This window comes from Ascidia mentula, chromosome 2, assembly GCF_947561715.1.
Source record: "Ascidia mentula chromosome 2, kaAscMent1.1, whole genome shotgun sequence".
Classification (NCBI taxonomy): domain Eukaryota; kingdom Metazoa; phylum Chordata; class Ascidiacea; order Phlebobranchia; family Ascidiidae; genus Ascidia; species Ascidia mentula.
In genome coordinates this window covers 4,676,481-4,700,490 of record NC_138567.1, presented here as the reverse complement: position 1 = coordinate 4,700,490, position 24,010 = coordinate 4,676,481, and the positions used below count along the sequence as shown (strand labels likewise).

At 38.9% G+C, this 24,010-nt stretch overlaps 1 protein-coding gene across 1 annotated transcript; it reads left to right on the top strand.

Moving 5' to 3' along the window:
• Window positions 1-1,813: 1,813 nt before the first annotated feature.
• Window positions 1,814-21,752, top strand: LOC145889398 (kremen protein 2-like). The gene is made up of 10 exons (XM_082980350.1): window positions 1,814-1,913; window positions 13,004-13,157; window positions 14,127-14,218; window positions 14,436-14,813; window positions 15,072-15,449; window positions 15,668-15,727; window positions 15,918-15,995; window positions 18,411-18,452; window positions 18,612-18,668; window positions 20,565-21,752. Exons 1-10 carry the CDS (start codon window positions 1,832-1,834, stop codon window positions 20,771-20,773), a joined length of 1,530 nt encoding a protein of 509 aa, XP_082836476.1. The 5' UTR covers window positions 1,814-1,831; the 3' UTR covers window positions 20,774-21,752.
• The last annotated feature ends 2,258 nt before the right edge of the window (window positions 21,753-24,010 follow it).

Sequence of the window (24,010 nt, the reverse complement as noted above, 5' to 3'; positions counted from 1 at the left end):
AGGTACTGTATGTCACAGACGAAATTTATTGAATTATTTAATTAACCACAACGGTTTTAGTATAGATCAATTTTCACCTGGATTTTCAAAGTCTGACGTCATAAGATAAGTTGATGATGCCATTGTTGGGTAAGACGGTGGTTGTTTGGGTGCTTTTCATAATTATGTGTCATTTGAATGGAAGTGTATTTTTCTAATTGGGCCTAGGTTTTTTTTATTACGACCGGCCTTAGTTAAAACTGATGAGCGTTATCTACAATGTGAAATTGGGTTGATGATATCGTTTGTTTTGTACCTTGTTGTTATGCTGCCAAACAGGAGCGCGGAACAAGTTTGGCATTTTAACTTTCTTGGTAAGTCAACCCGTAACGATGATTCTTCTATTGTTGTTTGCACAAGGGTTAGATGTGTGTACGTATTGTTGAGATTTATGTTGGATTATAACTCTAGTATTTAGAGTGCCTGTGAGTTTCCTAAACTAGGTAAAATATTGTCGCAGCATGATTTTTCATTGGTACGGATATTTTCAAGATTATGAAACTCGCTTTCAACGAGAAGATGGAGAGCATATTATGATACTAAACACTAGAAACCCCAGGCATTACTGGCGTGTTGCATAATATGGCGCAACTTTACATTTTTGAAAAAATGATTCAACATGGTGATGTATATCACTTGTGGGTTCAAAAGGTCATGCACAGTTGCGCATTGGTAGAATTTCTTTCAAAAAACAATAAAAAAATTGTTCACTTTCCCAAAAGTCCCCCAAAATTTTCAATTTCAAAGTTTAGACCTTATTCAGGCGTTTTAAGATGTAAAAGAATTTGGACGGCTAATTAATATTTACCATACGTCACCTGACGTAATACCGCGTGTCAAAAACAAATATCTGGCCAGCGGCCTAAATCCAAATCATCCAACCAGTGCCGACCGCAAAGAAAATCCCCTGACCCTCCAATACGTTATAAAGTCTAGACTCATATCTGCAGGAATAGTTGGTTTTGTATCAATATCGGAAGTCACATAACGAAAACGCAACGCTGCGTGGGTTCAGGCCTTGCGTGCGCCGAAGTCGTCACCCTTTTTTGCGTTGCAACTGCGCTCTTATAAAAGGTTTCCCCGGCCGAGGCGCACGCTTCAGAAGCCCGGTGTTGAGTCAGAACGATGTCGCGCTGTTTTGAGCCAACCCTGCCCAGGGCCATATCAGCTTGCTTTTATGAGAGAAAGTGTGTTGTGACTGTTGGTGGTTTGCAGAGGCTATCACCCTCTGAGGGTGTTTATAGTAGCCTTTTTTGAAAGCTCATCGTCAGTTCTTTTGCACCAACAGCTGTGGATTGTGTGTTACTTTAATTTCAAGTTGGTACACTGTGACTTCCTGTCTCGTCTACACGTAAAGGGAGTAAAATAGCTTAGAAGAGTTTTTTACACGTTGGCATATTTCCTATTATGTATGATGTACAAGTAACATGATGAAGCAACTCAAATTATGTCAGTTGTTGCAACTTTCTAATGCAAGAAACCTGTTGAATTTCACCGTATGTCACTCGTAAGTGAGCCAGAAAAGTTTTTGGCAACGTGGCCGGGTGACAATCGCGTTTTCGGACGCCCGCTGCACTTGGCATATGGGGACCAGAGTAAATTAGAAGTGTGCGGCATGCGGCACCTCGCAAGAGCCACAGAGTGTTAAGCAAACCGCGTCGTGTAACCAGCTATTATTCACTTGATTGAAGGTCTTCACCAGGTTTTTGCATGTTTTTCCAGGTTAATCAGGGCCTAGAACTTGTGAATTAATATATACCTGAACTGCATCGACTCCGACAGCTTCCTGATCATGGAGACAACCCGAACCTTCTCTCTCTTCGTTCTGATAATTTTACTTTTCGCACCGGATGCCAGAGGAGCAGCAGTCGACGGTAGGCGTATAAAATGAGCATTAATTATTTAGCTGTTGTCACCACATTTCTCATCGTTTCAACTTGAACGTTGAACACTGTAACCCATAGCACATGTGCAACTTTTGAGTAATTTAAGATTGTGATGTTTGTTTTTTCGTTGTGGAACAACATTAGCTTGCAGGTGATTTAGCGCGACTGCATGGTATCATAATTAAAAAAAATTTTGCAACAAAAATAACTACAATTAACAGTATTTCGAATTGATTTTTTGACCAAAGACTACTCGGACTAAAAATTCGACGAATTGTCCGCTTGTAAAATAATCATAGAAAGTACCTTTGTTGTTCACACGCATTCAAAAGGCGAAAAAGTAGAGTTGTTTCAGACGCATACAACCAAGCAACTTTGTGCTTGCGCTGAAACGATCACCGTCATAATACTACTAATTAATTTATAGGCGAACCGCTGAATAGCCCCGAGGTGTATGCTTTGAAATGCAGATAACGACTAACCTGTTGGCTGGCTTTAGTTTAAATTCCATTCTTCTGTACGTTTGATCGGCCGTAATCAATTACCCATCGAAATCTTGACGCCGTGTAATTGATATTGCGACGAATGCATCTAATTTATTACAGTTTAATTCAAGCAAACCAAAAGAGCCGTGTTTTCCATGGACAATGTGCATGTTGAAGATGTACAGTTGATGTACTGGCATATTTGAAGGAAAATCCAACTGAACAGGAGCACAAATATTTACCAAACTTGATCCACAGTCTGTGCAAAATATAGACCTATGCGAATGTTAATGGTTACGTGTGAACACCCCTGTTGCATGTTTAAAGCGAAATGTTACGTTGAGTTGTTATAGCGTTAATATTCGCACAGATTTCTATGTTACAAAGTTTTATATGTGGATCAAGTCTGGCGAAAACCTTGTGACCTGTTGTAATAGAATCTTCCATATTTGAAGCCATAAGAGGTAGAAAGCATTGAAGGAAACATTTGCATTGTTAGTGTTTTCGTGTCTGGTCAATATGCCCGTGTTATGTGGGATGATCGTATGATTATACTGACGGTTATTTATTCAGATAGCTCGCACGTCAATTAAAGGAGAGGAAAATGTTTTTTGGTCTCCTGCTCAGTTGTAAAATACAAAAGGTCGAAGCTTAGGGTTGTGGTTTGCGCCTGTTTGTAATAACGGCCATATCGCTCTGCTAACCAAATTTCCCATTTTTTTAACTTACGACGTCACTGATGGAAGTAATCATTCCGGTTTCCCTTTAAGGAAATAAGTTATTGATCACGACCAGATCGCGTGACGCTCAGAAACATAAAAATATCTTTTCAATGCAGACGCGCAATTAGCAGCATCATACACAAACGCATAATACCGAACGTGACATCCGGCCTGTTCTGCTAAACTGGGCTAACGTAATGAAAACTGACATGATACGGTTTGCGTGCTGGGTCCATTTATTGCGTTTGGTGTTCGGAAGATAAAGTTTTGTCGTCACTTTGGCCAGTTATGCCTTTCTAATGAACCAGAAAGTGTTTGGGTCAAACTTAGCGATCCCCAAAGAGCGGAACCTCAGGATACCCTACAAGTATGACGAATTCCGCGAGCTATCTAATTTTAGGCGAAAAGCTGCTAAACTTCCTGTTTAAGGCTCTGGACTGCAGGCGCATGAGAACAAAGGCCTAAACAAAAACGTAACAATGATTTAAGCGAGAAACCATTTGTTTACTTGACGCGTTTCTGGTGTTTTGGGGTTCCTGGTCACTGAAATAATCTTGCAGGATTCCGCGAACAACAGATTCGGAAGACACTGGAATAAAAACCCATGCGTAATAGATTTAAAGTTTTGTTTACAGTTGTCTGTGAAGTGAAAAACTGAGACGCATTGCAGTGCTTGAATTTTCGAAATGCCAACCCTATTTCACTAAAAACTATACTGGTGATTTCAATGCCACCAATAATGTAATTTCCATCTTTCACCATATTGGTCTGCGCTCCTGTCTATAGGTCATTTATATTATTTTAAGTTTCGGTAGTAACGGTATCTTGATATGTCGTTTGATCTTCACGGAATTGTCCGTGAGTCATCGACATGGTAATTTGTCTTATCTGTACTCCTCTAATGTAGGAGTTTTTCAGGCCCAAATCAACCTACTACATCAAGATTCATGGCACAATAATATTGAATAATTACTCTTTTATGATAGAACAACAGGAACGTGTATTTTGAAAAGTGGATCACACGAAAAGATATTTTTGATATGATCAAGTGGGTTTTCGGTGGTCATACTCAAACTTAATCCAATCAAAAGTTTTACGAAGTTGTTAGTTGCATTTTTTACATATTTTGTCTGTTATCTGTTGTGTTACAGCAAAAGATAAAGGAATTATAAAATAATTTTTGGTATGCGAGGTCGGCTTACTTTTATAAATTACAACGTTGAAATGAAAATGTTGTCGGTCACTTTGGTCACCTCAAAATAACTTTCGTTGTATGTGGTACCTCGGTTGGAGATCAATTACTGGTTACTTGCTTTGTTTACTTTACGTCTATGTGGCATCAACAGTCTGTAGAAAATATTATAAAAAGAGAAAAGCACGTCGGCAAAACGTCAACGTCTTTTAGGTGTACGCGACGTTCTTGCGCACAGGAATGCGATTTCGAGACAGATAAGAGTCGATACGATCAAATAGACGCACAGAAGAACCCCAGCACCGTCGATTATTCGAGAACATATGTAAAACTCTCGATCTATTTTAATTCAAATAATATATATATATATATGAAGCGAAATGCTGTAGTTTGGTTATACATATACAAAACAACGAGGTTACACCTTACACTGTTAAAAATTTTCGTAAATTTTACCGCTTTCGACGCCGTAAAATTTTACGAAACATATTTGTAAAACATTTTACAGCATATAACCAGTGAATTATATTATATTTTACGGGAGATTCTCGTATTGTTTATAGCAGTCTGCTAAAGTATATTTCATCCAATTCATTGTTGTTTTGGCAGACAGATTCATTTTTTTACTGTTTAAAATACTTCCGGTCAGATTCAAACTGTCCGATCCGAACAAGAAAATAATTACACCTGGTCAAACTTTTTTGCTTTTATGGCGATATTGTTGAAAATAATTGGATATTTCTCTTTTTTAATGGAGACAATACTGCTAATGTAGTCAGTACTGTTAGCACGGTGCGTTTTTAGTTATCCTAGCACTTTGACTCATCCGTCAAATGTTTCTATGTGCCGTATGACGTAATTATAGGTGAGGGGTCAATGTAAGCTTCGGCGGGAAAGACTTGGCGTGGTCTTCTGGTTTTGTTTTCCGATGGTTGGAAGTTGTTGGTGAGTAGCACTAATTGTACTTCGTAATGTAATTTATAAATATATGTTTTGTAACAGATTACAGCTACTGTTAAGTTTCTTAGAATTTTTGCTGGTTAAAAAAGGAATGGTCATGGTTTCAAACTTTACATGTAGCTTGGAATTTTGCCAAAAAGTACTTCTTACTGGGGAAGATGTAGTTAAGCATGCAAAACAACACATTCGTCAGGGATATGATGTGATTTGCCCTATGGATGGCTGTGAAAAGATTTTTTGTGTTGTAAATTCATTTTCTTCTCACCTATTTCGCTGTCATGCGTACAGTGCAAAAAATTCCAAGACCCGTGTTGTTGAAACAAGTCATTGTCAGGAATCGTTTTCTACCGAACCTGTTCATACAGACGCAGAAAGTTCACAAATTGTGGATGCTGACATAACTAAAGAATGTGTACTTTTTTATTTTTTGCTCCAGTACAAGTATTTGGTACCAGTAAGCACTGTTCAGGGAATAGTTGATCATTTAAGTAAACTTCTATTCCAGCATTCATCTGAAATTCACGCTTCTCTTGAATCCATACTTATCAATCAAGGAATAGAGCTGGATATTATATCTAAGATTCTAAGTGATTTAAAAACCAAAGATGTAATAGTGAATAGTTTTGAAACTGTTCTTCATTCATCATACAGCAGGGAAGAGTACTTTAAAAAACAATTCAACTATGTTTCTCCAATACAAATTATTCTTGGACAGTCAGGCAGCACTTTTCACTACATCCCAATTCTACAAACTATTAAATCCATGTTTAAAGATTCACTGGTTAAGCATCAGTTTTTAAACCCTATCAATCACACAACTGGTATAACTGACTTTGCAGATGGTTTGGTATTTAAATCTAATCATTTGTTTCAACAAGAAAAACACTGTATAAAAATCATACTGTATCAAGATGCATTTGAAATTGTAAATCCGCTTGGCTCTGCAAAGAAAAAGCACAAAATTTTAGCAGTTTATTACACGCTTGCAAATTTCTATCCCTGGAACAGATCAAAGGTTGATTCATTTCAGCTAGTCCAACTGTGCAAAGACAAAGATGCAACTGAAAGTAACAAAGACAGTTTGTTTCGTCCACTGATAGATGATCTAAAATTGTTAGAGAATGAAGGCATTGATATTGGTGTTGGTTTTACTGTTCGTGGAAGTGTCTTGATGATTTGTGGTGATAATCTTGGAAGTCATTGGTTAGGGGGTTTCACAACAAATTTTAGCACATCTTCCAACTTCTGTCGCTTCTGTCGCTACTGTAGTTTAACTAGATCCGAATTTAAGGAAAACTGTACAATGAAGAAAAACATGCTGACAAAGCTTGACTATAACTCTCACTTATTCCATGATGGTTCCGTGAAAGGAAGTATTTTTAATGAGTTGCAATTTTTTCATGTGTGTAACCCTGGATTGCCACCTTGTACTGCCCACGACATATTTGAAGGTGTGGTTGCATTTGATATGATGTTGTACATTTCTTACTTGGTAAAAAACAGGTGGTTTACGTGGGAAATTGTCAATGGTAGGATTGAAGAATTTTCGTACACACCTTCAGATGCCCTTTCCAAACCGCCTAAATTAAACCCAACATCCAAAAGGCTCTCAGGAAATGCATCACAAAATTGGTGTACTTTGAGGCTTTTTCCACTATTTATTTTAGATAAAATTCAGAACACAGAAGATGATGTTTGGAAACTGTTGCTCTGTTTGAGAAGCATTGTTGAGTTTATCTCCAGTACTTCACACAATGAAGATTCTGTTTGCTATTTAAATTTCTTGGTTTCACAGTATTTGGAAAACAGAACTACTCTATTTCCAAACATACCACTTCGTCCGAAGCATCATTATATGCTTCATTATTCATGGGCTATATTGCAGTTTGGCCCATTGGTGTATTATTCAACTTTGAGGTTTGAAAGCAAGCATTCATATTTCAAACGAATAATACAACACTCTAAAAACTTTAAAAATGTTTGTTACTCATTATCACACAGCCACCAGTTGCTTCAATCATGCTTGCTTGAATGTGGTTATTTTGGTCCTGAGGTTGAAATTGTGTGTGGAAATGTATCATATCCACAGGAAATAATTGATGCTGTAAAGAATTTTGGAGTTGATGCTCTAAAGTGTGTATTCGTGAAATCGGCGAAATTTAATTGCACACTGTTCCAAATCAATATGTATGTAATAATTTCTAAAGTCAACCTTGACCTGCAATTGGGTCTTTTGATTGGTTTATTCATTCATGAAGGCAGTTTACATTGCATTGTCCGCAAACACCTGGCATGTTGTTATCCTCACTATGGTGTTTATACTATTTCACCCCAGCTCTCTGAAATATGTTGTGTGTCTGTACACACACTGCCTTCACATGCTCCATTCTTTATTTATAATGTTAATGGTGCTAAAATGTTTGCGCTGAAACAATCTGTACTTTAAGTGAAATTGTTTTGCAATAGCATCCAAAAAAATTTCGTACTTTTTATAGGTGACAAAATGAATGCTAACTTACTGAGAATTTTACCCGAATTGTCACGTAATGACACACACTTACAAAACTGCTCCTCATTTTTGGAGAGTCTTGGAGTGTTGACATTGAAAGACTTGGAACATGTAGAAACGAGTGATTTACTTGGAATTTTTAATTTAGTCCAGGCCCGCAAACTTTTGAAAGCTGCTAAATTTGATACAGGTTGGTAAGTTAGAAGTTGGTGCATATAGATTTGCTGGTAATAATTTTATTGTTATAGATTCTATATCTGGTTCTTCGACGGAGCCCTGCTCCTCACAAAGTTCAAATGATGATTTAAACACATCACAGTGGATGCATAGTTTCAAAATTCCATGGAATAAATGCTCTCCGAAACTCATGGACATTTTGGAAAGTGGAAAGAGACCCCCAATTTATTTAAGCAAAGAGATTGTCCATGCAACAGTTGAAGATGTTATGAAGGTTATATTTAGTTATAATAGTAGATATGTGCAAAAAACTACCAACAGTTTTAACTCAGTTTAGCTTTTGTTGTAATGTCGAGTTTGGATTTATATTAGTTTAATTATAAGTTGTTACTGTATAATTGAAGCAAAATGAAAGGTTTTTTATTCAGATAACCAAGACTCCAGGCAGGAGAAACCTCGAAAGAATCGCGATTGCGATAGTTGAGAAATATCCAGATTCTTTTAGGGATCTGATTGATGGCATCCCTATTGGGAGTGGCCACAACACCCTAACGAATCAGCTCTACTATAGGTTTGAAAATGAAAGTAGAAAGTTTAAAAAGCTTCAATGTACTGGAAACAGGACAGTACCACAAAGTGGGAAGCGTTTGCAGCCATATGGAGTGGTAAATTGGAAGCCCGATGTAGATGTATCCGATACAACCGCCAAAACATGGCTTTTAAATGAATTTAAAAAAGTTGACAAAGATATTGAACAAGTTGGCAGGTTAATGAAAAGTACTTTTGGTCAACAAAGGAAGAGTATAAACGATGGTAACACAATTAAAACAGTTATGGAGGATTGGCCATTTTTAAGCAAACCCCAATATCTTTTGCAACATTATGATCAGCTAATGCAGACTCCTGACACCTTTAAACGACTTCCGACAGATGTGAGGAAACGAAGTCAGCAAATATACAAGTAATTTCCAGCAGACATTTTTATCCTTTAACCAGTCTATTCAGTGCATCTTTTGTAGGGCACTGAAGTTTTCTTCAAAACTTCCAATAAAAGCAGTGTACAAACACATTAAAGATCAATGTGTTCAATTAGAGGAAAAAAGTCCTAAAATAATAGAAGTTTTGGCATTGCTGACAGCCTATTTCAACGAGGAACAACATGCATTAATTAAATGCTTCATGGTATTTATAATTAAAACATTTGAAACTTGTTTATGGTTCAGATAAAATAATTGACCATGTCAAGTTCAAATTGAATTGTACCTGGACAAATTTAGTTTTATGTAACATGTGAAGTACAAACTTACTTTATTGCTTACATGTATATAATGCAATTTTGTATCTAGGATGAATTTATGATGGACGACATTTTGGGAGAAATTCCACCCACACCATTTTTGATCATATTTGGTATGCAAGCCAATTCCAAGTTTACTTTCTTTTGTTATGAGATTTGATTTTACAGGTAGCTCTCCGTCCTCCAGCAAAAAGATATGTGTTGCAGCCGAAAAAAATATTGTATGCTCGACAGAAAACTTTTTTGTGGCCTTGGTCTGCCTTTTTGCAACATACTATGTGTTTAATATAAGTTATCCCAAGTATGGTGAACTCACTATGGAGTTCTTACAAAGGTATGATACTTAAAATCATTTAGTCTGAAGTTTGTGACAAATTTTGTTGATCATGTAGATTTATCTTCAAGATTAATGCACCTGGTGCAAAATCCACCAAAAAAAGGAGGTTTTCAGGAGTTAATTCCAAGATTTTAAAGCTTGCAAAGCTTCTGGGAAATGACACTGAAGCATAATTATCTGTAAAATTATGTGATTATTTCGTTCGCTGTGGCACCCGTTGTTGAAATGTGTTTCGTTCGCTGTGGCACGGGTTGTTGGTATGTATTTCGTTCGCTGTGGCACGGGTTGTTGGTATGTATTTCGTTCGCTGTGGCACCGGTGGTTGGTATGTATTTCGTTCGCTGTGGCACGGGTTGTTGGTATGTATTTCGTTCGCTGTGGCACGGGTTGTTGGTATGTATTTCGTTCGCTGTGGCACGGGTTGTTTGTATGTATTTCGTTCGCTGTGGCACCGGTGGTTGGTATGTATTTCGTTCGCTGTGGCACGGGTTGTTGGTATGTATTTCGTTCGCTGTGGCACGGGTTGTTGGTATGTATTTCGTTCGCTGTGGCACGGGTTGTTGGTATGTATTTCGTTCGCTGTGGCACCGGTGGTTGGTATGTATTTCGTTCGCTGTGGCACGGGTTGTTGGTATGTATTTCGTTCGCTGTGGCACGGGTTGTTGGTATGTATTTCGTTCGCTGTGGCATTGGTGGTTGTGATGTTGAAACACCAAAATATACTTATGAATCCACAGTAAAGTTGGTACTATAACTTGAAATTTTACGGAGGTATAGATAGTAAAATGTAGGCAAGTTTTGACAGTATGATTTGGTAAATTACCCCAAAAAACATTGTAACATATACATACATTTTGCCGTAAAATTTACGGGACGGGTTCGTCTTTTTACTGACAGTAGTATTTACTGTAAAATTTTTTAACAGTGTATATGGACGATCAAATTGCACCCTTTCCTACGATTGGGAGCTAGCTAAGGAGGGAAGGTTTGTTTTGATTGGTTTGTCGATGAACTTTTACACTTAAAGAGTTTATTTACTGGTTTGAGGCATTTGAGTTTTTTTCCGTGCCTGCTTTTTAATTGTCAACAAGCTGCGATTTCGCGGAACACAAGTTCCCTGTGACAATGTGTTGGACAAATTAACAAGTCACTGGATAAATTAGCAAGTGTATTGCATAATTTTCCTTTGATGTTTGTTGTGTGCAAAATTAAAACAGACGTTTGATTGCGATATTTTGATCGCGGTAAAAATATTTAAAACCCGTTTAATTTTTCACGTGTTTTTCGCCTGATAGGGTTAAAGTACTTTTGCTTTTTGTCGAGTTTTTTTGACCTCACAGATTTGTCTGTTTTATTTCATCTTGACTGCGTTATATCTTAAAATTCACTGTGACGGAGAAACGAATATACAAACTTCCATAACTTTGTAGAATCGATGTAAGCAGTATCGTTCGATCAGTATATCGCCGCACTGGACCCTTTGCTTGCACAACAATCGCTTCCTTGGCGTTTTTCGCCGAAATCACCGAACTCATCACGATACAATGCTTTAATGTGCGCATCGTTTTATGTAAAAACAATTTCGTTTGTCGTCGCCGTGGAAAGAACAAATATATCGATAATTGTTTGTGTTCCTTCAATGTATAGATAGGATTTCTTGCAGATAAAAAACTTCCTTTGGTAAGATACATTCTTTGTTTTGTACCAAACGTAAATCTACCACACTACATTTGATTCCTCGTCTGCTCGTTTCTTTCGGTAAAATGGTGGCAATATCGTCGACGCGCGCCTTTCTGGGGGTTACGATGTGCTTGTGGGATACGCCCAAAGGGACAAAGTCCTTCGCTAATTGGCTTACAACTTCATGGAACCTCGCTATCGTTTGTAAAAATCTGTAAAATCATTAAAGATGTGCCAGATTTCACTCATGCTCCTGTGTGTTTTCGGCAAGTTAATGGGAATTTGCAGAATTCACAGTTGTTTTTCGCTTTGTAATTTTTGCATGTAGATGTATTTTTGTAGTTGTTTTGTGAGTGTTTGTAACGCAATTGTTGCACTAAAGGGCGTTTATGTCATTGGGTAGCATCATGCTCTATTAAACCTATGTTTTTGGAAAACAAGTGTTTCGTAGTCTTTTATAATCAATTGATTGGAGGTAAATTTAATATTTCCAATTATTATTTCTCTTAACAATAACGTGTTATCGATTCACTTCAAAAGACTTGGGACGGTTTCCCTTTATGTTTTATATGTACCTGATATGACTTAGTACCTGATATGTATTATATGTATTACTTCTGTGTGCACCAGCATGTATTGGAGTTTGTAGGGAATTTACTGCATGATTGATATTCTAAAGCGACCTGGGTACATTAAGCTCTCGATAAGAAGCGTAGCAAGGCGTTACCGCGCATCAAAGGAATGCTCTCAACGTGCCAAAAGGCTTATTCACTTATTGCTGAAACAAGAACATATAGTGGCTACTATAAGCTCCTCGTATAATTCGAATACTGCGGGCGGATTGGCCACACAGCCCACAGCAAGCCTTTCTGATTATCGCCACTTACAGTACAGCACGCTTCGATGCAATGAAATGCGAAATAGCTTGGCCTGAAGGGCTAAACTAAGCAAAGGAAAACCTCCTCTCCTCCGTTAATCCGTCGGCGCCAAAACAAGGCTTCATTTGCCGCCTCTGGTCCCAGTCTTGTTCTATTTAGTTGTTGATAGTTGTTGGCGTTTGAATGGCGGCTTTGTGGAGGAATCTTGTCGCTTCGCGCTGTCGCAATCATCCGGAATGTTTACCAAACGTCGGATGAGCGAAGTTTGGATTTACGGACTCGGCTTGGTCCGGGTCTTGGACGCACACAAACTTGTTTTTGTAGCTACCGAGGCTGAGGAATTCTCTGCCCAAGGCATTTTTTCGGATTATTAAAACGGAGAGATTAAGCCAAAATATCCAGAATAATAACTACATGTTGTAAAAAGAAGCTTTTCATTGTTACATACAAGACACTGTTTAATCATTTTTGTCTATTTCTGATTTAGCCAATTTCACAAAGTAATTACACAAACACAAAAGTTTGCAAACCCCTTTTTGCGGTCATTTTTTGCATCAATTTACTGTGAGAATGAAAATATTCACCCCGTAATGCATTTTTTGCCTATCTGCAATCTTTGACGTCATTATCGAACGTTCCATTAAACCGATTTCACGCAAATTGCAACGCATTGAGTTGCCATATTTTTGTGTCCATCACGTATATCATGTGGCAATAAAAACGGCGGGATAAAGCATCAAAGTGTGTGGCATATCTCTTCCCATCCTTCATGCATTTGTGTCGTGTGGTCGGTTCGCAAAATTCACTTGCACTCATCTAACTTTTCCATTTAATTTTTCAGTCACGGAATGCTACACACCGAACGGAAACGATTACGTCGGAAACCAATCTCAGATTGAATCACCAACAACTCGTTCTGACAACGTAACCACGTGTGTGAGATGGGCTGATGCTGGATTTCCAGAATTCCAGCTTTTGCCGGAAAACTTCTGCAGGTACAAAACTTGTAAATCCCTAATTTCATTTCAATTGGTATTGGGTCGACACCGCTTATATTTGTATTTTTGTACTTTACTTAGTTGGGCTCTAATTAAATTGCTTTAAAGTCATGCAAATATTTTTTCTTCGATAATATTATTCCTTTTCTTAATTCGGAAGATACTTTTACACCGGGTCACAACGTTTTTTTCCAAACTCGATCCACGTATAAGCCTATGTAACATAGAAATCTGTGCGAATATTAACGCTACGATTTCGTGTAGTATCAAATTTATAAACAAAAATTACAGGTGGTGGCCCTGTTCATGCCTAACCATTATAATTCGCACAAATTTCTGTTTTACACATACTTACATGTGGATCAAGTTTGGAAAAATTTTTGTGACCCTGTGTAGTAGTCTTTTCCTGTCGATTCACCCGCAGAAAAGTCCTAAACACGCAAATTTATAGGTTTTCCATATATTTCACCAGATTTCAATGTCGGCAGCACGTTTTTCCCCGTTATAATTTTTTTGACAAGAATTTAGCAATAATTAAACCTACGACTGGCGTACAATTAAATCCAGTGCAACGCCACTTACATCCGGATTGCGTCATGTTTCGCTCAGACTTCATTTGTTATGCTTCCTTTTTTGTAGAATTAATTACAATATTTGCGAAGCTTAATTAGGAACGACTAAGCTCTAATAACAATAAAAGATTGTGACGTTTCATTTCTATAATTGTCGGCATAAAAGTATTATTACGTCATTCCTGTAGTTTAGGGCCTTTGTTCTTTTAAGATTTTACATTTAACTTTTACATTAAAGTTTGCATGCTAAGAATTTTACAAATATCTAGACTAAACATCCTTTTTTTCTGTAAGCTCTAGACAGATGGCCACTGTTTTGACCTATAAGGTCTCATACAAAAGACATTACGTTTAGGTTATTAACACCTGTATTAAACAAATACTTTTGTTGCAGAAACACAAACGACAGCGTTTTTCCGTGGTGTTTTGTAAGGACATCAGGAGGTGAACTGGAGTCTCGCTTGTGTGATATTCCCACTTGCAGCAGTAAGTCAGCGTTACATGTGTGTATGGTTGACACTTTGAATCAAAGACTCTTAGGGTCATCAACACAGTAAATGTGCTCACAACCAGTTGTTTGTTGATGACCTCTAAGAGTCGTTAATTCAAACGTTGCTTACATTCAGTTACTAAGACCGGAATAGGTTTTGTCAACTGATATGTGGTTACACAAACATGAACTGTATATGATGTTGGTTTACAGCACCTGCCTACATCGGTTGTTTTCGATCAACTATCCAAAAACCGGCACCGGGAGGCGTTTCCACAACCGTGCCTTTGATGAACGGAGGCAGCGACCAATTACTCAACGACCCTAAGATGAAGATAGCTCGCTGTCTTAACTTCTGCCGGGCGAGAAAACATGACTACGCCGGGCTAGTTGGTGGTCATTCTTGCCAGTGTGCCACTTGGCCTGCACCGGGTTCGTTGTTCAATCTCATGGACACTGGCACCATTGAAGAAGCGGACTCTGTACTGAACGACGCCAACCGATTACCTGCTGGAAACTGTCTTCAGAATCATTGTGTTGGCGATCCTGTGCATGCGTGTGGTGGCCAGGAGGCTATCGCTGTGTACGACAGTAAGTTTTGCAACATTGTGACTTAAGGGTATGACTTGTTTAAATACTACATATGTATACATATGTAAAGTCACAGTACATTTTGCCTCAATAAATTGAAATCTTTTAAATGAGCAACTAAAATACTTAAACCCCAAACTACTTCGTTTCGCTGCAAAAGAAAACATTTCGCTGCAAAAGCTATGTCTTTGAGACGTAAACAAGATGTTTCGGACAAGGGTTATTCCTATGTACAATCGCTCACATGTTACTTTGCAGCCAAAGCTGGTTCGTGTAACGAAATCTACCGCGACACCACGCACGGAACCATTTACTCCCCACGTTGGCCTGGTCGCTACTACCACAATCTCACGTGCGCGTGGAAGATTTTCCCTCCAGCACAGTTGATAGGAGCCACCACACACTCCGTTCGATTCTCGTTTGTCTACTTCGAGCTTCACGGAACACAAGACAATCTCACCTTTCACACCTTCCAGAGCTTTCACGATACAAATCCAAGACTGGTAGCGAGCTTTAACGGCTCGCAGACCGTCAATGAACCCTTCACTATACCACTAGATGACGTTATGTTCATTTATATTCAATTCCAAACAGACGAAGAAAAGGCAAGGGCCGGCTTTACTATGCCCTACAAAGGTAAGAACGGTTACTCGTTTTCATTTGAGATTGGTCCGCTATTGTATTCGAGAGATTTGGCTGCACGTTTGGAAAAAAATTATAAGACTAGTAATTAGGGCATTAACTGTGCGATTTTTTGAGTTGGTTGGTTGAGTGTTATCAAAATTTCTTCTCGGTGCATTTAATAAACAACCTTTTAAAGTGATTTCTATTCTCATCCTAAAATTTTGATTTAGTTCTGGAAAATGTGCAACCAGTTTCTGCTCCCGAAACGACACCAACAAGCACTCCAACATGTAAGTAGATTGCGGATTAGTTTAAACGGCATATGTAGCATGCAACTGTTGAAACGTCAAATTAACAGCAAGAGGCTGTTGTGAGATTCCATTTTGTTACGAATTCATGTGAACACACATTTGTGAAGACGTTTATACAAAAGTTACAAGGCAGTTCAATACACATGTAAAAACAACCACTTTATTTTAGCGATAGCCGCATCTACTACTTCTACGGAAAGAGCAACGGCCACAACAAAAACCACAACGACGACGCCCAGCAACCAAGGTTGGTGTCCAGTTTTTTGTTTGTGTATCAAACATCGTCTAAACGTATAATTACACGTGTTTCGATCATTTCCCCGCCCATAAGATGTTCCGCCCATCAGGTGGCTTACATTGTTCTTGTTCTTAATATTTATAAATAGACAACTAGGAATTTTGCCAGGCTTAGTTCGCTGCTGTGCAAAAATCTGTGTGTGGTTAGTCACGTGACGTTCTACATCCACAATATTGTGTTTTTTGCAACATTTTTAGGCTTTTTTACTTTTACAATAATTTAGTTTTATGATAAAAGCCTTTCGCACTAAACTTACGTACCTAAAATTTAAACAGTTGATTCAAGTTTTCCATGCACTTTTACAATCGAACAAACAATAAATCCAATGATGCTAAGTCTCGTGATGTAGAGACTTGGTCCAGCAAAATCACAAGCCAAGCCTGTAGTGCTTAAGCTCTTGACTTAAGGGAGGGGCACGAGATTCTTGTTTGTTAAGCCAGCTTACGTCGCTCTGACCGATTGTAGTCGATTACACGTAAAGCAAGCCAGATACCATGGTGTTAACAACATTGCATAAACATTTATAAGACGGTGTTTTGACATACCTGTCAATGCCTTGTTGCAAATTAAAATGGCCGTTTTGTAGAAGTGAATACTATGCTTGTTTGGACAATCAAAACTGACACCATTTTGGGCATTTAAACTGAAAATTTGATAAATTACGGATATTTTAAATCTCGCCACACGCAGCTACACATATATATATTATATATGTATATCTTTAAAAGAATCAAGGATTGTGAGGTCAGCTGAAAATAACTCGTGTAAACATAAACGGGGAAACGCAAGGACATTATAGCAAAATAAAGTCTATAGAAAAGTGCAAGACATTCCTGTCAAGAATGGACACAACATGTTAATCCTCCTTCAACAGCTCGTTCTGGGAAAAGCACAAGCCGTAGCAGTCCAGCAGAAATCCACCAACAACTTATGACAAAAACTCGTTTTTTAAACATAAACTCCGTAGCATCAATGGACTTACAGATGTCCGGTTTTGAACTTCGCAGCAAAGTCTCTTAAGACGTCGTAAAGCGAAAGAAACAAGATGTTTACAGTGGCGCTGGGCTGGAGGCCAATTCGTTGTAAGCGTAAATAACCTTCGTGCAGGAGACTATTCAATTGTGCGTCTCCGCGTCTCTCTAATTCGCGAATAACTCCATAAACGTGACCAGCTCGCGTCGGAAGGCCTGTCGTTTGATTACTATGCAGTGCTGTTTTAATTGCCCGCCTTTGGCATCCCTGCCTGCTTTGGCTTCTGGAAAAACTGGTTTCAACTGGTCTGCTAGCTAAGTTGCGTTTGAGTGTTTTTAGATAACAACACAAACATGAAAACCAAATTTGACAAGACCCTCTTTGGCCGTTTTTTAAGACTAACCTGTTAGCTAGGACGCACGGCCAGCCTAAGGTAGAATTCCGCTGGATTCATATGTAAACAGCTATATCTCCTGCGGTATTCTTATCCTTTGACAAGATTGGTGGAGATGTTTTTAGGTATGGGTAACTATTCTGGCCAAAAACTTTTGTGTTTGCGGGGATTTTGCGGGAACACACACGCACCATTCCGTTCAGTTAAACCTAACACCTCGAATAAAATGATCTGGCCCAAAGCCATGTGTAATCGTGTGGTTTTGCTTTGGTGGTAAAGTTCTAATTACGCATTTTGGCAAATAGCTCCAAGCAAAGGATTATTCGCAAATAGCAATCTTCGTGCATTGCGGTGCAATTGGTCTAACCTGTCGTAGACCGTCCCGCATGAATCCAATTCACCTCCTCGAGGTGTGGTGCTCCTCTCACGAACTGGTGGCTGGTAGATACTATTTATAAATGTACAGACATCTAGATTGCTGTTTTAACACAGCATTGTGGCAGTAATACCGGAACAGGGTTTTCGTGACTTTTCGTCTGAACAGAAAATCGCTTTTGCGTTTTTTTTGCCAACCCCACTACAATTTATATCCATGTTGGTTCTACGTTGATCATCCCTGGCTCGTAGGAGCCGTTAAAAAAGTCTACATGTAATGGCAAAATAACTTTAAAAATGGGCCGTAATTACACTGTAGCCTCCTTGTTTTTCGGCAACGAAGTCCATGTAGTTTCTTTAGACCAGAGTTTCCGAAACCCTGCAAGGTTATTTAAGTTGACAAGGTATACCCTGCAAGAGATAAAGGAAATGTTCCTCAGTTTTTGCTTAAAATCAGATAGTTTAAGATAGAACCCTTCATATTGTGTAAAGAACCACCTTATATCGTTCGACGAAACCCGCCTTGAAAAACGCTGGTTTAGAAAACCACTCTCCGCATAAATCAGCTCTATCCACGTTGCTGTTCTCGAATCTAACTAAAAGCTTTACATATATTGTTTCAGAATCCAGTGAAACAACGATAAACTCAAACACACCGAGTCAGGGTAAGTAGAGTTTTTCTTCACCTGTCTCACTCGTCTCTGTTTCGCCACCGTTAATCACTTCAACCTTTCCGGGTTCGAGCGGTTCCTTGTGACTTTGTAATTCTCGCCTTCACCTTATCACGACCTTGAACTCTGGTTAAAGTGATGTGTGTATTGCAGAACCTGAACCGAGCACGAAGGAGACAACCACGCAACCGAAGCCGACAAAACCAACCGGTAATTTGTTACACATTACACACCAAAACAAATAGCTGCGTCTACCACAAAGCAATTACTGTTATCTGCGTTAGAATTAACATTTCGTGGCAAACGATTTGTTATGGCGAAGTACTACGTAACATCATGTGTATTGAAGTATTCTATGTTGCTTCAGTTAAAATTTAGGTGAAGGTTGTGCTTGGCTTCAATGGTGAAGATATGTGGTGGCCAATGACGTTTGATAAATGGCTGACATGCCAACAACAATGTTTTATAATACCTCGAAAGGGAAGAACTCATTTTTAAGATAGCAATAACTGATACCTGAAATGTGGCGCTATTAGTTGTCAGGGTTGCTTTTGCTACTTCCCTGCATTGGTTGAAAACCCCATCAGTAATAATAGAACGCTTCCCAAAAGAAATGACACCTAATGGAACTTTCGCACAAGAACAATTTGTGGTGAAAGTAGTAATTAAGTCTACTCACCCGCGGCTGCCTCGCGCCAAATTGCACTTAACGGAAAATGACACAAACAAGCTTCGTATGTTTGTGTCAGGTAAAAGCAGATGGAATTACGTTAGCGATACACAGCGGCACAATGCCAAAACGATTGCTCACTGCTTGTTTGTTGCAAGTAAAAACAGTTTAATGGGTCAATTCTGTGCCACAGTGAACTGAAACCAACCCGATACACAAACCAAAGTACAAAACTATATGACGAGCTACAAGCCGTGGAGTTTTGTTTGTTTCGCGTCCCGACTTGCGGAAAACAATTATTATAATGAAACCACTATGCAGTTGGACAAAAATAACTCTACATTGTAATTAACACAACGAAAATACCCTTTAGATAACTTTAGTTCGTACTGGATTTCGGCTAATCAGGGTGCCTAATCCCCCCAAAAAAACTACACAAATTTCCAGAATTGTAACAATATTGTTGGGAATTTTACGACCTGGAAATCTTATCTAGATTCCAATCATTTATCTGAACAGTCCATCGTTTCTATCTTGCGCTAAGCACAGAAAGTACCCTAGCGTGGCGATCAGTGCATTCCTTAAACTCCGTGCAATGAGTTTGATTTATGTTCTGTACCCTTATTGAACCATAGGAGGTTTGTGAAGTTATCGAACCAACAGCGTATCTGACAAAATGAGCGAATCATTACTTAATACCCAAGAGGAAAAACTGATTACATCCGATTTGTGCAGAGATATTGTTTTGTGTGGACGTATGTTTAACAGTTTGGCACATGCAGGGAGTTATGTTCGTGATGACTTCATGTAAAAATACAATCCCGGTTGTCGCTAATTTCGATTTTATCGTTTCGAAATCGTACGGTGTCGCCAACATGACATGTTTTGCTGCCTTCCAAAACAAAATTAAATTTTTAATTACCCTGAGGTTTTAAAATTCGGAACACTTATTAATAATGTTGTCGGCTCATGTTGTGATTGGCGACTCGGTGTTTCTGCAATCACTAAGTTTACATAAGGTGATTGCTATCTTTGACAAGGCGACCATGGTTTAACTTGCATTAAAATCAAATCATTATAGTACCAGGCGCTTTCTATGTTTTAACTTGAGCTGTGACGAACGCACGGAGTTGTGAAACGTAATAAGATTCCCGGGATCAGTGGACGTAGCCCTTTTTTGCCCTCCTGAAATTTTGATAGTTTTTCAAACCAAAAAACACTCATAGAAGATTCGTGAACCATCAACAATGTGTTTACAAAGAGCTGTTTTATTCAACCTTGCTGCTGGTATTTTGTTTCTCTGTGACTGTTAGGCGGCGCAATAGCATCATAGCCTTCCTACTATATATGATCATTGGAAACTAATACACGGCATAAAATTGAATTTAAAATTTAAAACGGGGACTAAGTTTAACTTTTCATATTTTCGTCCATAGCAGGGAACCAGGAATCGGCCAAACCTCAGATCAACGTGATTGTGATAGCGGTGGCGTGCGCCCTGGTCGTGATCATCACCATATCGGTGGTGGTCGTAATCGAGATGAAACGACGTCGAAAGAAGCTCCCGAAAGACATCAAGCCACCGAACGACTTCAAGAACCCGGTTACTTTCAATAACGGCTCGAAGACAGTCAACATCGTGTGATCATCGCTGCGTGAGCGGGACTCGAACCCGCGACCCTTGACTTTGCCAGCACGGCCCCTGTCTCACGCCCACTGTCCGCCAGTAGTGCAGGGATTGCTTGGGGACTTCCTCTAATAGGCTTGCCAGGAGGTGTTCTGCTTGTTTGTATTTTATTTTTCCCCGCGATAATTATTGTGTTTTCCGCTTTTTTCCCGCTCTTGAGGAGACTAATGTTTGACTGTTGAGGTTTTAGACTTGAAGTTTACCTTTGGGGTTTAAACAAATCGGCAGTTATGTTTTTTAACTGTGAAGCAGCTTTACCTACAAACCTTTACTGCTGTCTGTTTTCAACGATCCTTATTTAAGTTTCACCGCATGATTTATCTATCAAAACTATAAAGAAATCTCCATTCTTGTTTTGTTGACCAAGAGTATCCTTTTCATATTGTATTCATGCTTCTGTGAACCTGAGACTACAGAGATTGCCCACATGGTCACAATACTATAATCTTGTTCACTTCCGTACATTGACAACGTCACTCATATTGTATTCTTTTTTTTGACCACACCGGGGTTTGAACCCCGGATATCCTGGCTACCAATACCGATCAGGTTTTCTTCTTGGTATATGGGTCGGGCGCTTGACCAATGCTACCAGTCACCCCATACTGTATTCTTTTTCATCTAACTTTTGGTGCGATACGGGCTGCTTTGCGCCCCCTAGTGACCATATACCTACACCAGACAATCCGTGTTGGATTGGGCAAGTTTTAATTTGTGTTGTTTATTCCTTTGTTTTTGTCGCCTACTCCCCTTTTGCTTACAAAGAAACTTCGTACTCAGCACTTCCGTAAACTTGCGGTCGGTTTTTCTTTGCTCTTGTTGGAATTTTTTTAACAAGAAACTTTTTAAAAAGTATTATTTTCTACTCCGGCCTTAATTTGAAGTGTTTCAATGTGTGTTGCGCACTTTTATTGCAGACTTTTGTTTTATTTGGCTTCTCCATATTACTTGTTTCTGTACAAGCTGCAGTTGTGTACAGTGTCAAAGCCCTCAAGGCAGATGTTATTTAAACATGAAAATGAAACTCGAGTTTACTCCTGGTGGAAGTCGAGAGAAGTTTGATAACCCTTTACAGTGGTACCAAAAATTTGCCAAACTAAATGAAAAAGCCGCCACCTGTTTCGTTGAATCTGTAAATTCACTTCCGCTTGGTGGGGCACCATAGTTGTACCGCGCAAAGTAGCCAAATGTCTTGCTGGACTGGATTGCATTTTACTTTCCCCGCTGTATTGCTAACACAATTTAGGATGTAACTACTACAAAATAATCGTACCCGAAACACCGATTCACGTTTAAGTTAGAATTTTTATTTGTTAGAAATTCAGTTTCCACCATATCATTATCCGCTTCTCCGTTTTTAGGCTGGTCAGCATCAGAAGTGTGAACAATATCGTAAATTACACATTTTAACATGAAAATACATATCACAATTTATAAATCTACCCCAGGTGTCCAGGAGGAGGCGATTGGACCACTTCCTCCTCCTCCCGCGCCTTAAAACATGTCTAAGCGCTAAAATCACTGTGGACATAAAGTTTGTTTCCAAAATCGTTTTTCGTTCTTCACACAAGCACGGTTTTGTCTGGCACACACATAATTCCTTTCCCAAGCGCCCCAAATCGCTATTATTACGTCACAGTGAGTTTGGTTCCTTCCACCAGAGAACATTTCTGGATTTGTCCAGTGATATCTCAATTCATGTGAAGGTAAGTAAGTGAAGCCCTGTTACAAGTTTATTTTCAATGTGTCTTTGAGTTGCAGCAACTTTAAGAGATTAGCAGCTTGCAAGAGAATAAGATGCTTGCTGATGTGCCCCGTGAAATCCGGATCTCTAATGACCTCTTGTTTTACAAGTTAACTTAATTTATTTTTAAGAGACCGAAACAACTCACCAGGATTACAACATCTGTTAAAGGACAGATTGATTTGAAGATATGAGAAGATCGTTTAAGTAAGTGGAACACTTATTTTATTTGTGCATTGTTGGGCCTGTTTTTATGTATTTCGTGTGCTGTCCAACTTTTCAATGGACAGGACTATATGCTGTTGGTAATCCACAGTATTACTAATCTAGTCATGCTGTGAAAATCATTGTATTTTGTATCCCAATACATTAGTTGCCCAAGTTTTCAATCACGTGCCCTGCATTGTCAGTACTGAGCCGTCACCAATTGCCCTTGGTACTGGCCGTACCTTGCATCGCACAGTGCCCAGCGCACATACATTACGAACCTCGGCGACTCGGACTCCCGGCGGTGCAAATGCCTTAAAAAACGTTTGCGGGCCGAATACCGGAAAGCTGTAACTTTCTGGTTCCGAAGCTTTGCAAGGGATTGGTGGGAAAGTTGCGCCAATGCACAAATCACTTCTCTCTCTCTCTCTCCCTCTCTCTCCCTTTTTCATGCATCTCACGAGCATTGAGAATTCCTGCGCCAAGCGTAAGTTCACTCGCACCGGTGCGTGTTCACGGTAAGATGCTAAAAAGACCACGTGAACGCAAGTGAACGTTGCAACAATGCAACATAGCAACAGGACAATTGTAAGCTTCCGAATTGTTCTTGTTTTGCCACTCGGCGCCTGCTTTTTGAGGTAATGACGTGGCAGATTGGAGTTCCCGGGATTTGTGCCCCCCACGAGGCAAAATCAAATGACCCATCGTAGAGTTTTAGGCAGTTTCTAATGAGGTTTTGTCTGATTGTAGGTGAAGATAGTTTTGATTATGAACCAAGGTTAGTTGCTGATGCGGTTGAGATTTACTGTTGGTGTCACGTGTTGTGGTCGTATATATAACAGTATAGTGTTCAGAGTAATATGTTAGCGACCATTTTTTCAGATTCTTTGTTTTGTTTCAATATCCATGTTCATCTTTTGACATTTGGATGTGGATTGCAGTTTCAACCGTGGGTTCGTACTATTTCACAATAACCTTCAGTAATTCTATCTGAATAAGTGATACTGACGATGCCGAATTATAGGAGAAATATATTTATATATATATAACAACAGATAGACAAAGGATCATCGAAAACTTGCTAATTTTCCGTAGTGTGATTTCACTCAGTTTCTTGGTAAACAATTTTTTCAGACAACATGTTGAACTAATGTTGCTTTCAACCTTTACATTATATAGACGTATATAACAATACATAACATATATATGCAGCAATCACCAATAACTTGGTCAAACACACCAAG

What these genes read in the sequence shown, in the direction of transcription:
- LOC145889398 (XM_082980350.1), top strand. Translation starts at nt 1,832, where the DNA reads ATGGAGACAACCCGAACCTTCTCTCTCTTCGTTCTGATAATTTTACTT. An exon ending in TGATATTCCCACTTGCAGCA is followed by an intron (nt 14,219 to 14,435) that starts GTAAGTCAGCGT and finishes GTTGGTTTACAG; the next exon opens with CACCTGCCTACATCGGTTGT. An exon ending in ACCAACAAGCACTCCAACAT is followed by an intron (nt 15,728 to 15,917) that starts GTAAGTAGATTG and finishes ACTTTATTTTAG; the next exon opens with CGATAGCCGCATCTACTACT.